At 40.9% G+C, this 14,236-nt stretch overlaps 1 protein-coding gene across 1 annotated transcript in view; it reads right to left on the bottom strand.

Moving 5' to 3' along the window:
• Positions 1 to 14,236, bottom strand: part of NOTCH2 (notch receptor 2) — a 154,421-nt gene that overhangs the window by 45,628 nt on the left and 94,557 nt on the right. Inside the window, exons 6-10 of the mRNA XM_015249422.2 lie at positions 5,222 to 5,455; positions 3,733 to 3,888; positions 3,051 to 3,239; positions 1,983 to 2,096; positions 1,107 to 1,220 (exon numbers count right to left, since the gene is read on the bottom strand). Coding sequence (XP_015104908.2) covers positions 1,107 to 1,220; positions 1,983 to 2,096; positions 3,051 to 3,239; positions 3,733 to 3,888; positions 5,222 to 5,455 — 807 coding nt within the window. The remainder of the gene's footprint in view (positions 1 to 1,106; positions 1,221 to 1,982; positions 2,097 to 3,050; positions 3,240 to 3,732; positions 3,889 to 5,221; positions 5,456 to 14,236) is intronic.

The following is a 14,236-nucleotide window of genomic DNA, read 5'->3' as shown; positions in this document are numbered from 1 at the left end:
AATAAAAGTTCCTTTATTCAACATTAAATCCTTTTAAAAGACTCTCCCTTTTAAACATGAGTTTATAAACTCTCTCCAGTGAAAGTCATTCTCCATGAGCATAATCTGGCCAGAGGAAGATAAAACCTGAAACTTCTCCAACCAAAGACAGGAGTTTGCGAAAAGAGAAGGAAGCTAAGGGGTTCATCTGACAGGGCCTACTCTGGGTAGGCCTAATAAGTGGTAATGTTCCAGGACTACCAAAATAGTAATTCTCTATGTTTATTTTTATTACTCAGTGTGTTTTTCTGTGATCAGAAAAAAATCATGCACATGATGCTTAAAATCCTTTAAAAATCCATTTTCTAAAGTAAGAAAAATGTCTTGAATTATATTCATAACTTCTTTCTTTCTTAAATAGATTTAAAAAACTGGGAAGTCACCTTTCTAATAATTTCTAGTTCTTCTCTACACAATATTTGGTCTTTGCAGAAGCAAACATGTAATTAAGGGGTGTTTGGCTTATTCAAATTCACTCCCAAATTAGAAATGTGGCCATGGATCAGAAATATAGACTATTTGTAAATAATTCTTTTTGACTCTAGTAGCAGAAGTCAGGAAAAAGGACCCAAACTTTCCCAGACACAGCCCTCTCCCCTGTTGAAATACACACCTGACTCATAAAGCACGAGTCATCGTTTATGCAGAAAACTTCTGCCCTTGCACACCGTTGTGCTCAGATTTCTGGGCCTTTGTTCAATCACTTGCCTCAAGAAACACAGAGACAGGCCTCCCATGGAGAAGCCCCAGTGAAAAAAAGCTTTCAACTAGATTTCTTCCCTTTTCCAAAGGAGTGTAAGTCAAGCCAGCTGGAAACTCACCACTGCCAAAATCTGACCCAGAAAGACAGGGACACCACATGGAAATGTCCAGGCCAGGGCACCACTGTGGTGAAGGAAGCAGGTGTTGTAGAAGTAAACAGTGAGAGCAGCAAGAAACAGGCTGGAAGAAGCGCTTTCTAAACACAGAGCAGCCCATGTTAGTCACCTGGCCTGGCAGGGCAGCTAGAAGTGGACGGCCTCCCGTTCTGTTCAGACGGATGGAATAAGAAGTGAGAAGGATCTTACCGGTGGCGCACTGGCACTCATAGCCATTCGGATGGTCGATGCACTTCGCCCCATTGAGACACGGCGTGCTGGAACAGTCGTCAATATCGATCTGGCAAACCGGCCCAGTGAAACCTTAAGAGAGTACAGTGATGACACAGGTCACACGATCACCCCGTGTCTTCCCTACGATGAGAACGCTGCCCAAGGAGCGCTGGGCTGCTGTTGGCAGGGCTTACACTAGTGGTCAGCCATTGTGGAACTACTATTAACAGCAGCTGGGTGAAGCTCTTCTTCCCAGCACAGAATTCACTTCTAGTTAAAGTAGGGACTGAGTGGTAACAGGCAGAGCCCCTACCTAGTGAGTGTAGCTTCAGAGGAACTGGGACCTTCTCTCTGAAGAAACAATGAGAGAGGCTACAAAGACCATGGCGGGAAGTTTAGCGAGTCTTAAGCCACAGCTCTAGGGAGCAGGAGACACAGCATTCTTTGGGAAGAATTGACTTGTGCTGTCTGTTTCTGTACCCATGGGTGAAATGTCTAAAAATAACACTCTCACAGAAGGGTTTCAAGAATATTACCCATGGAAAAAAAATTAAATCCCAAATAGCCTAAGAATTAAGGCTTCCGTGAGGTATGAACCTTCTGAAATATACACACAGACGGAGAGGTCATGGGCCATTCAGAATAGACTTGGACTTCTGGCCACAAAGGATTTGGAAGATAGACTAGCTGAAACACATCCCCCATTTCTGTACACACACACTCCTATCCCGAAGCGCTCACTTTAATGACTTCCTCATGTACAGCCCACACACATTCTCTCCCTCCTCCCTTCCCTGTGGTCAGTCAGCTTTGTGCTTTCAAAGAAAACAGGGGCAGGTGGTGGGCACTTACCAGGCGGACACAGACACTGGAAGCGATTGACTTTATCCACACACTGTCCATTGTTCACACAAGGGTTGCTCTGACATTCATTTATCTCCAATTCACAATGCACACCTTTGAAACCTGAACAAAATGGACCACACAAGTAGCTTAGGAAAAGGAAAAGGCGTATTCTAGCTGAGAAAGCAGAAATTTGCAAAGATGACTACACCCTGTGTAAGCATGAACATTTCTGTAGAGGGTAAAGGGGACTCTGCCATGATGGGAAATTGTCACTGTAAGCATCGGCCAGACAGGGGAACACTCTGGGTATCTATGTCACTGTGGAGAGGCAGAAGAGGTTACCTCCAAAGACCTTGCTAAGACCTAGCAAGTCAACAAAGACTGAACCACATTCTCTGACCAGTCCAGGCCTTGCTTCCAAGACACTGCCAGGTCCATAGGGTCCTCACTTCAAGTTCCTAAAGACCAGCTGAATCAGAGATGCTGCTGCTGTCAGGGTGCAAGTCAAGGTCAGGAGGGCCTCCCAAGGCTAGAGCGGCTAGCATCCCTAATCAGGCAAAGCAGCCAAAGTCAGCCGTCATTGTAAGCTGGGTTTAACTGTGCTGAAGACTCAGGCAGTGGTCTCTGCAGAAGAGCTCCAGAATACAACAAAGCGTGTGTATCTCTCTATGCATAAACGGCAAGTTCCTATACAATTCTGGGTAAAATTACTTTCTATAAATGGAATGGTATGCTATTTGCAATACATCAGGGGATAAGGAAAGCTTGTTATTTAAAGAATTTTTATGATAAATCCTTTATTAAATCAAAGACTACTGGCATTTTAAAAATTATTTCTGAATTTTTCTCTCACATGAATCTAGGTTTTGACATAATGGAATTGGTCTCCACAGCTCTAAGAATTCTAACATGGCCTCACTCCTTAAGGGTCTCCTTGGCTGGGAACGCTGTCGTTATTGGAGATTAAATGCTGACAGAGCTCATGGAATTGCCACATTCTACTGAGGGCCCCACCTAAGAGAAGCACAGTGCTGTGCCTCCTGTCTACGCCCCACACACTCACGGCCCGTGTACCTGGCATGCACAGACACGTGAAGCCTCCAATCTTATCCAAACAGGTGGCGTCGTTCTGGCAGGGGTCTGAATGGCACTCATTAATGTCCATCTCACAACGAGGCCCTGCGTAGCCCTTCAGACACTCACAATGGAAGGCACCATCTGTGTTCACACATTTTCCTGCATGCTCACAAGGATTGCTATTGGCTGAAAAACACAAGCATCTATTACCAGGATCAAAGCACTTGATGGAGTTTCCACATATGTGGACTACAGAAGCTGGTCAGATTGCTAGCATTAGGGCCAGGCCTTTAATAATCTGATCCTCAATTTCCTGTTTTCTTCCAGTCAACCAATCAATAAGAAAGTAAGTAAGTACATAAATAAACAAGGAAGGAAGGAAGGAAGGAAAGACACACTAGGGCAATCTCAACTCTAGAGGCTCTCTGCTGTTCTTATACCCAAACTGTCACTAAGGTAGGGATCTACATTAGGAATCAAGTACAGACCTCCCACACATTTCAATTCCTAGAACAGACTATATGGTTACACTGAAAGGTTAGTTATAAACAGTGGGCATGTAACAGGTGAGATCTGAGGTTTGGGTGAAATATACTCATAGAGTAACTTGTGCTTCAGCTTAAATGCTTGCTGAGCTCAACAGACACCATGAGGAACAGGAAAGGTTCTGTGTGCTTACCCATGGCACACTCATCCACATCTTCTGTACAGTCGGCTCCTTTGTAGCCTTGGGGGCAGGTGCAAATGTACTGTCCATTCAGAGGGTTAGTATCACACAGGGCCCCCTTGTGGCAGGGATTGCTGATGCATGCATCATCCAGATGACATAAGAGACCTGTCACAGGAACAAGGAGAACAAAGAGAAAATGTCCCTTACTTGGGGAACAGTTTTTTCTTTCATGGAGGAGGGGAAACCTTAGGATGGACTCATCAAAATCCAATATGAAGATTTAGAGGCAACTCCCCCTTTGCTTGATCCAATCTTAGGGACATGCTGCAGCCAGCAGCAAAGCAAGGAGCTTCTGCAGACAACTCTGGTGCTCTGACCCTGAGCCCTCAGATAGATCTCTCCTCAAGGAAAGATAAAGTGAGGCCACAAAGTGAAGTGGTTAAATGATGGACACAGGACAATGGAGATACCCTTCCCACTGTGCTGCCATGTTTAACAAATAAAAATAGAGAATGCCCCGTTCAATTTGAATTTCAGATAAACAACACATAATTTTTTTACTGCACGTCTTAAATATTACATGCATCCTGTGTTTTATTTGGCAACCTACTTTCCCAAAATCATGCTACCTGATGATCATGGGGCCACCTGCATTTCACTAGCATCAGAACATCATTAAGCTACACCTGGGCAGCTTTTTAACTGTGTCAACATTTCTGACTCACGTGCCCCCAGGACTCTGAATATATTACTAGGCCCCATGTTCTACATACTTCACACGGGAACTGGGTTTTCCAGTCTGCAATTAGCTTAAGAAGAGGTGACTAAAGCTTCTACAAAGCTGGAGGTGGGGCTTTTGGAAAGGCATAGATATAAGAACATTTCAAAACTGCTGGGCACAAAGTTCTCTCAACTAAGCAATTGAATTCCATCACATTCCTCCCTTCATTGCTCTATTTCTAGAACCAGAAGCTGTTAAGTTGAGAGGCTAGAGCATCGTTAACTCTGCAGTTGATAGAAAGCTTCCCTTAGAGGAATATTTACATAGACATTAAAAGCTGAAATGCACTTAAGTATTTCTCTCTTGCCAACTTCTTCTGAGTAAATGGATTATTTCTTCTTAAAATGAAGTGTCTACATCCATTTATTGGTACTTTTGTCTTAATTTCTGAGAAATTATTTTTCTGAGTTGGCTTTTAGCTTCAAATATTAAGAAGGTCTATAGATGTTCCCAAGGCAATAGTCTCTAACTTTCATTTTAGGGAAATGGAAAACTGAGGTACAAAGAGTTGAGAGCCAAAATTCCTAAGGATGGAGACTCACGTCACAGCACTTTGGCTAGCAACTACATTTCCAGAAGAAAAGTCTTGAGTAACATGTTCCTACAAATGGTGATTGAAAGGACACACCTATTGGGATGAAAGAGAAGAGGGCGGAAATTCCCAATGAACACCAGCCCTTTCCCTGATCTCCAGCTCTGTCCTTCTGCTGGCCTTACCTGCCTTTCCTTCTGGGCACATGCAAGAGAAGGAGGCCACGCGGTCAATGCAGGTGGAGCCCGGAGTGCAGGAGGCGAAGGCACAGTCATCAATGTTCTCACTGCAGTCATCTCCACTCCAGCCGTTGACACACACACAGCCATAGCCCCCATTGCGGTTGGTACAGGTGCCCCCATTCTGACAGGCATTGGGTTGCAGCAGGCACTCATCCACATCCTCTGTGCAGAACTGTCCTTTGGGGGGAAAATGCCTTTGATTAGGGCTCTTAAGTCTCAGACAATTAATACCATACCAGCCTCCACAATTCTTCACCCTCTTGTGACCTGTCTGAAATGAAGACAAACTTAACTCACAGCAGACCAGGTCCTCACATAAATTTCAAAGTCACCTTGAGACATCCAAATATTTATTCCAGGCAAATAATTTAGACAGTGCAAGTTTCCAGCCCTACAAACGCTGACACCATGAGATCTAGCCAGCTTATCAAAGAGAAAATTGAGTCTTGTAAGATTCTTAAGTCTGACTTGGTTAAATCCCTGGGACAATGAATATATAAGTGAGAAAAGAGAGAAGAGAAGAGTCTAAGAGATGAGCAAGAATAGGAATAAAGAGAAGGAACCTAAAAATAAAAATATTAGGGCAACTGTTCTATATCTAGACTGTTTCAGTGTCAATGTCCTGGTTATGATGGTGGACAGTAGTTTTGCAAGATGATGTTACCATTAGGGGAGACTTGGTTAAGGGTACACAATGTCTGTTAATTCTTGTAACTGTGTGTGAAACTACAATTATCTTAAAATAAAAGGTTTACTTTTTTAAAAAGTAAGGGCAAGCAAGGATAGAGGAAGAAATTAAGGACAATAAAAGCCTTGGTAAAATACAGATGTGAAAGGCAAAGCCAAGAAGATGAGACTGGAGCAACTGGTGGATTAAAGTGGAATAAGACACAGAAAAGTCAACCCAACGTAACAGAAGATGGAAAAGGATTAGTTTGTTTTGCCTGAAAAGGAGCAAACTGAAGGCTGATAAACATGAAACCACTTATGGAAATACTACAGGTCACTATGATAGCAAAGGATGGAGGACTATGGCAAAGGCTCTCAGGCCCCATGACAAGGAACAAGAATATAACTTCAACTTGTAAAAAAGGAATTTGTGATTAACAAGCAGTTTAGCGTCAGGCCACCTGAGTTGTAAAACAAAGTGATGAATCAGTCCTATTAGAGGTCTTTTACTACCAGCTTAGGGAGCTATCAAAGGGAACAAATATTTGGATTATATGAATTCTCTAAAACAGAACATGACAAGTGGGTAAAACTTAAAAATCCTCAAGGTGTCCTTAATTCTCTTTGTAAAAAGCTCAACGAATAATTCAAAAAGGCACTCTGAAGAGGGCTCAATGAAAAAGCACAGTATGTTTATACTAAGAAAATGCCAAGACTATACTCAGTCCCTAGACAATAACTCAATTGGCTCAAATATTTTCAGAAAATCTGCAAAGTGTCCAATTGTGTATCCCTCACTGCTAACAGAAGCTAGTTGTGTCTGATCAACCTCACTGATCACCTACTCTTTACTCCTATCTAAACTATACAACCATTATTACAGAACTAACATCATTCTGTTGCACTTATTTGATTGTACATCAAGCTCCCATCACTTGGCTGCAAACAACCTCAGTTCAGGAATTTTTTTTTGTATTTCCAGCTAGGATCCCACTACCTGAGACGGCAGGATGGGTGTGTGGGCATCTCTGGAAATCTGCTCAGCACCCTGCTTCTGTGCTGTTCTCCTCACCCTACTTCATCCATATGATTCTTGAAGAAGCCACCATGTCTTTATATGATCCCACCTTCCCGGTCACAGCTGACTGATCCAGGATGGGCATCTGATATAAGCTGTATCATTGTGTCTTTTTTTCAAACTTTTGGACTAGGGACCCTCTGCCCCTTGGACAAAAGGATGGAGTGGCCAGTCTACAGACAAAATGGTAACAGTAAAGCAGAAGTACACAGAAGAGAAAAACAGAATCCAGTGGCATTCAAGTTATTAGTTTCAGTTGTTCCCAAAGACTGACTGTTCCTAAGCCCATTCAGGGGATAGCCATTCAGAGAGATGTCCTTTCCAATAGATCTCCCTAATTTCAGATGGAGCTCTGTCAATTGCAAAGCATAGTATTAACTAATACGCAGTGAGTGACTGAGTGATGAGTGCAGGAGCAATCATCCCTCCCAGGATAGATGATATCTTTTAGTACAGAAAGCTTTGCTCCTACTTTACTGGCAGAAATGTTATCGCAGAGTAAAGACAGGTGTCTAATTAAGATGGAGGTGGGATTTAGAAATGAAAATATAACCAAGAAGTAGGTGAAGAGTTTCTGTATAACCTGGAAATTGGTGACAGTCTTGTCTTTTACACTAATGCTAACTCAAATAGCTATGCTACCCTCAAACTGAACTGATATGCTGAAATGTGAGAAATTTGGGTGTTATTTTCCTTTCTCACTGGCTCTGTGATAATTCTGAGAATAGGACAGTGTGCATTTTTAAAATATCTCAAATATATTTCACATGCATTAAAATACCCAAACAAATAAACATTGTAGGTTAATGAAAAAATGCTTGGAATGAAAATTTGGCACTTTTAGGAGAGGAAAACAAGACTCACTGATTGCTTACTATGAACCAGGCATTGTGCCTGAGCTATCACAAAAATGATCTCATTTACAGTTGAGGAAACAGGCTCAGAGAGGTAAAATAACTTGCCAAATGTGAGGCAGGGAGTGTAGGAGAGCTGGGATTTGAACTAAAGCTGCTGACTCAAACTCTTGAGGTGTGACTCTCACCATATTGAAACAATCTCCAAGAGTCAGTTTTCCCAGGCACACAAACCCATGGGGAAGGAGAGAGGATGGGGTAGGTAAGAATTAAAATCATGATTCACATGATTGAATTACTTGAAAAATTTGTAACTCCAAATTACTATCCAAAAATCAAATGGATTTTTGAGTACAGTTGACTATCTGTCTAATGAGATTGATTTTTGAAGGTTAGATACCTTCACTAAACAGTTTAGGACTATACATCTGTTAGATACTGTCAGAGAAATCAAATCTAGAGAGCCAAGAAAATATGAGTTTTTAAGTAATATTTTATAGAATAGGTCTTTCTCTCTAACGTTCAGGCACATTTCTCCAGAACAAAAACCCTGCCAGGCATATTTCTGCCAATTTTTTTTCCTCATTCCAATTCTAGCAACTAGTTATTATATTCAGACTATAAAAACAGTAACCAGGGTGCCACTAAATTGCTTGTTCCAAAATTCCCAGTAGAAAGTCTACTAAGATACTGCACTTCCTTTATGTCACCACCCTCTTGGCAGAGGAAGAAACCAACACAGAAGCTGAAAAATAAGAAACATGAAGCTCAGAAAGGTTATTTAACACCACCCATCCAATCCCTTACCCAGTGTCATAAAGTAGTCGGAGCACTGTCATTCAAACCCAAATCAGTTTGACTCTACAACTACTGTTCTTTCTACTGCAGCACAGTTAACTATCCAACCCTGGGTTTGATCAAGAAGATCTACAGACTAAGTCCCTAATCCTAGGGTCTTAAATAACAATGAGAATGCATGGAAGCATGAGACAATGAAAGAACAACCTTGGTAGAAATGAATAAAGACAAAAAGTCATGAAATACAGAAATAGGAAAGTTTCTTGGTGATCTTCTAAAGGAGTTGGTTGCATTGTTCAAGGTCATTCAGCTTTTCCCACCACAACATGGCAACAAAGCATCAGCCTGCGCACTCACGGTGGTAGGATAAGGGCTTGAAGATACCAAAATAACTGGGGTGTACTCTCAGGTGGGGTTTAAAATGAGATAAAGCTGGACATCATTTGAGGCTTTGAATTTTAATATAAATTCTGAACTTGATACAGCAAGCAAAGGGGAGTTATTGTAGGCTCACAGGTGAGGAAAGATATGATCAAAATTGCAAGAGAACATTGGTCTGCCAGTAGAATATAGGAGGGACTAAAAGCAAATGACTTTCTGTTAGAAGGGAGAGGAGGAGAGAAAACTCAGGTAAAGCCTCTGGTGAAAAGGGAGAGCTGTGTTGTCTCCATGCCCTACCCACCTACTACCTCTTCAATCCCAACAAGTCTGAGCATGTATCATCATCTGTGTCAGCACACAAACTGTGCTGGTGAACTCCCAAAATATATTGCACAAAGCTCAGTTAGACAAGTTTTTCAAGGCATCAATTATCCCTCTTAGTAATTCCACCTGCCAATTATTGCAGGCTACTGCCATGTGACACTAGGACTAAGGCAGTAGACTATTAGATCCTTTCCATCTCCTGTTAGAAAGGAAATAACTTCTTTTTAGAGACTACTTTCTCTATTGACACTATGAGTCTGGACTAACTTGGTAGGAAATGCTACACTACCAAAACCTTGGATGACAACTTAAATACCTAGAACAACCTGTAGATACTGATAATTCTCCAGGTAATAGTTTTTGCCTCATAAATGTATCTCATATAGTTGATTTATAGTCTCATAGCTTTGTGGTTGGAAAAGATGCTTGATACGATTTCAAGGGTTTTTTTTTTTACTGAAGATTCTTTGATGCCCTAGCATAAGGTCTATCCTCGAGAGTATTCCATGTGCAATATATACTCTGCTGCTTTCATATGGAGTGTTCTGTATACATCAATTAAGTCCATCTGTTTAATGTGCCATTAAAGGGAACTGTTTCCTTATTGATTTTCTGTCTGCATGATCTGTCCATTGATGTAAGTGGGGTGTTAAAGTCCCCTACTATTACTGTACTACTATTGATTCCCCCCTTATGTCTATTAATGTTTGATTTACATATTTAGGCGCTCTGATGTTGCATATATATATATTTACAATTGTTATATCATCTTCTTGGATTGATCCCTTTATCATTACATAGTGTCCTTGTAACACAGGGAATATAGCCAATATTCTATAATAACTATAAATGGAATATAACCTTTAAAACTGTGAATCACTATAGTGTATACCTGAATTTATATAATACTGTACACCAACTATATTTCAATTAAAAAAAGAATTCAAGGAAGATATAATGTCGGCAGCTCCATAAGTAAGATATCATATAGGGAAATATAAATTATAAAAAATAAGCTAGTGGAAATTTTAATAGTTGATATGAAAAAATTACTAAATTACTTAAAATAAAATTTAAAATAGAATTAGTTAACTTGATGATTGATTTGTAGAAATTACCTGATGTAAAAAATTTTTTTAAATATATTGATAAAAAAATTTAAAAATGTATCTCAAATATCTCTCTTTTCTTCATATATTTTACTCTAGTCACAATGACTTACTGCTGGTTCCTTAAATATTAAGTTCCTTCCTACCTCAGAGCCTCTACATATCCTGTTCTCTCCATCTCAAATATTCTTCCCTCTCTTATTTTATGGCTAGTTACATCTCACACCTTGACCTGTCTTATAATTTGAGTAGATTTTCAAATTCACATTTCTCCATTTTTCTCCTTCATTGCATTTACTCTATTCAGTCTATCTTGACATTTATCAAATGGTATAATTTTATATTTATTTACATGTTACAGTCTCTGTCTAATAGACTATAAGTTCCATGACAGCAGGGACTCTGTTGGCCATTCACCTCAGTTTACATGTCAGGCACTGCACCACTGTACCACTGTACTTGGTGTCAGTGGTGAAATAGACCTCAGACCTCAGATTCACTCTAATGTGCTCATTTTACAGATGAAACTAGAAACAGAGAGGTACAGTGACTTGTCTCCTTTGTACAGCTAGTTGGAAGATTTAGAAATAGGCAAAATTTAAAAATGGAAATTAAATGCTGAAAAGGTCAATGAGATGTGAGATCACAACATTTCAAATTAGTCTTCAAAATGACTGTTGAGGGAATGGGCAGGATTGAGAAACACAGGGGAAGAGCAAGATATCTAAGTCATACCACAAAAGAAGAAAATACCGCTAACTCACCATTAGAAGAATAAGTATGCCATGTTGGTTTTGTAGTAGTAGGGTTCATGACATTTCCTTATTCACCATAGTATGGTGTTGAAAGCAAAGGATGTATAAGTAAGATTACAGCCCAGCCTATGGCAGTAAATGTAACAGAGTGAACCCAACAGGATTGTACTGACACAGAGACCATGACCTGGGCCTCACTTGCATCAAGTTCTGGCCATGTGAGCTGTGGACCACTAAACAGACACCATCTGATGAGCTGCAACATACCAGGATACGAACAGCTCCTCATGGTTCTCTCAAGATACCACAAACAAACCATCCAACTGACTAGAAGTTACAAGTGAATGGGAAATGAGAGAAGGAAGGATGAAAAGGGTAAGAAAAGAAATGATCACTGAGCCTTAGCACTTCGGGAAGAAGTTCTCACCCTTCCGAGTCACCTCTCAACTGTAAAGTGGGGGGCGGGACTTTTATCACATCAGTAGCCCTGTTAAGGGTCAACTCTCTTGGCAACAACAATCACCACACGAAGAACATATGAAAATTGAGCGTGGCTGGCCCTTGCACTGACCCTGCTACCTCCTCTTCTATGGTTAAATCAGGAGAATTCAGTCTCCAAAATACCTTTCCAGCCAGTAGTCACCCTGGCTCCTGAGTTTGCAGGGCATTCTGATAATCTCTGTCCTGCAAACCTTCTCCGTATACATGGGAGATTTTTTCCGTTTTGCTCCTGAAGTGAAAGGGCAGAGAACAGGCTGGAATGTTCTACAGTCTCCTGGGACTAAAGCTGGTTGAAACAATCTGTATAAACACTGGAGTCTACCAAGTCTGCCTAATGAGAGGTTGTGTGTGTGCACTAATACACAAGGACACAAGTGTGTAGATGAGGCTGGGGTTACAAGTGGCTAAGGGGATCCTCTAAGTGTGGGGGATACACATGCAGATAAACCTAAGAATTTCAGTGAATGTTCCCGCTAATCCTAGACACCATCATCTTTTTCAGGACTCCTCAAAAGCCTGGTTTCCCTGCATCTTGATCAGTATATTTTATAAAGAGTTAGTTACCAGCATGATCTCAACATGTATAGTGATTGTGCCATTTGCCTGTTCAAGCCCTCTGATGATCTCCATATATTAGGATACAGTTCCAAATCCTGTTTGCATTTTCTGGCTACCCCTTGAAGCACCACTAGTTCCAGCTACTCTGGCTTTTATCATTTCTCAACATGATAACAATCGTTCCCTCCTTGGGGCCTTTGCAAACCTGTTCCTTGTACCTGGAGCAGTCATATGCTCACCTTTCCCCTAATAATTCACACCCACTGTCCACAGCTGAAATGATGCCGTCTCAAAGAGATATTACATGCCTGCCCCAAACTCAGTGAGTTCTGCCTATTAATATGCTCTCCTAAAACCTCTACTTTGCCTCCTAGGCATTTACTACAGTTCACAATCTCACAGATACTTATGATTGGTGTCTGTGCTTCTCCCTAGACTGTAAGTTCCATGGAGAAATGGATGGCAGCTGTTTACTTCATCAGTGAATCCTCAGCACTTAGCACAGTGCCCAGCTAATAATACTTCTTGAGAAGTAATCAAAAACATTCGTTAAACAAATTTTATGTGCTCTTGCCTCCTCTCACTTAAGTCATTCTAATCTCAAAATAATCATCATCTTTCAACCCATCTCCCACACACCTTTAGGGTGACTCTATTCTACTCATGTCCCAAAGACCATCCTCCCCTTATCCACGTCCACCCATCAGTGCACACACCTCTCATTCCACTCTCTTCCTCAGCTGCTGAACCCCATCTCACTGACACCTCACCAAATTCATCTTACCTTTTGACCTTAATCCTTCAACCACGTCTCAAAGGTAACTCTACACTGTGGTGGGTACCTTCCTTCTCCAACTGAAGCCCAAGATTTCCCTAAAGACTATATCCCAGTTAGCAGTCAGCCCTCCTCAGAAGAGGTCCTCCTCTTCCACTCACCGTCTGCATCAAGGTGAATAGGCAAAGAATCATCTTTTCTTTGTTTCCCAATGCTGCTATTGACTTCAAACAGTAAAAAACACATTTATTAAGCTATTTTTTGGTACTAGACACTGTGATGAATGCTTACATTGATTGTCAAATGGAATCCTCTTAAACAAAATTAGTCCAGACTTACAGACATGGTACAGACCTGGTCCATTGAAGAAAGATACAAAAATATCTCAGGGAAGTAAGGAGAAGAGACCCTGACAGGACCCAATAACAGTCCTGAATTTAGAGGCATGAGTTTGGACCAGGAACACCTGTAAAGTTTAATGCTCCATTCATTCATTCATTCACTCATTTATTCAACAAATATGTATATACTATGTGCCAGGCCCTGACCTAAATACACTGAGATTAAAATGGTAAACAAAACAGCTGGGGATTCTACCCTGCAGAACACACAGACAAATAAGGGTTTTACAACCAAACAACCAATTATAATAGAGGGTGATAAGTGCTCTAATAGATACATGTTGCCTTGGGAGCACAGAGAAGAAGAATTGAGAACTATGTTCTGCACGTCCAGTGGTAGATGAGATCTCCCATTGGCAAGCCACAATTATGGCCTAATGGCAGCCCACATCAAGGCATTGTGGTTTTTTCCTTGACAATTCGTATTCCTACAGACTACCCCTTTAAGCCACCAAGGTTGCATTTACAGCAAGAGTTTATCACACAAACATTAACTAATGGTAGCATATGTCAATATTCTAAATCATAGTGGTCTCCTGCTCTATTTCTTAAGTTCTTTTTTCCATTTGTTCACTTCTGTGTGTTCCAAACCCAGATGACCCTCTAGTGCCAGAGACTGCACAAATGTGTAAAACAGACGGAGATAAGCACAACAGAATTTCTTGGGTATAGATTCAGAAGTATGCCATGTGATGCTACCTTAAAGTCAGAATAGCTGCATTACAGCTGAATAAACTGTAAATTACTGTTAAGAG

The sequence above is a fragment of the Vicugna pacos genome, chromosome 9, assembly GCF_048564905.1.
Source record: "Vicugna pacos chromosome 9, VicPac4, whole genome shotgun sequence".
NCBI lineage: Eukaryota > Metazoa > Chordata > Mammalia > Artiodactyla > Camelidae > Vicugna > Vicugna pacos.
Note: the sequence above shows the minus strand (reverse complement) of the source record. Positions and strands in the feature narration are given on the sequence as shown.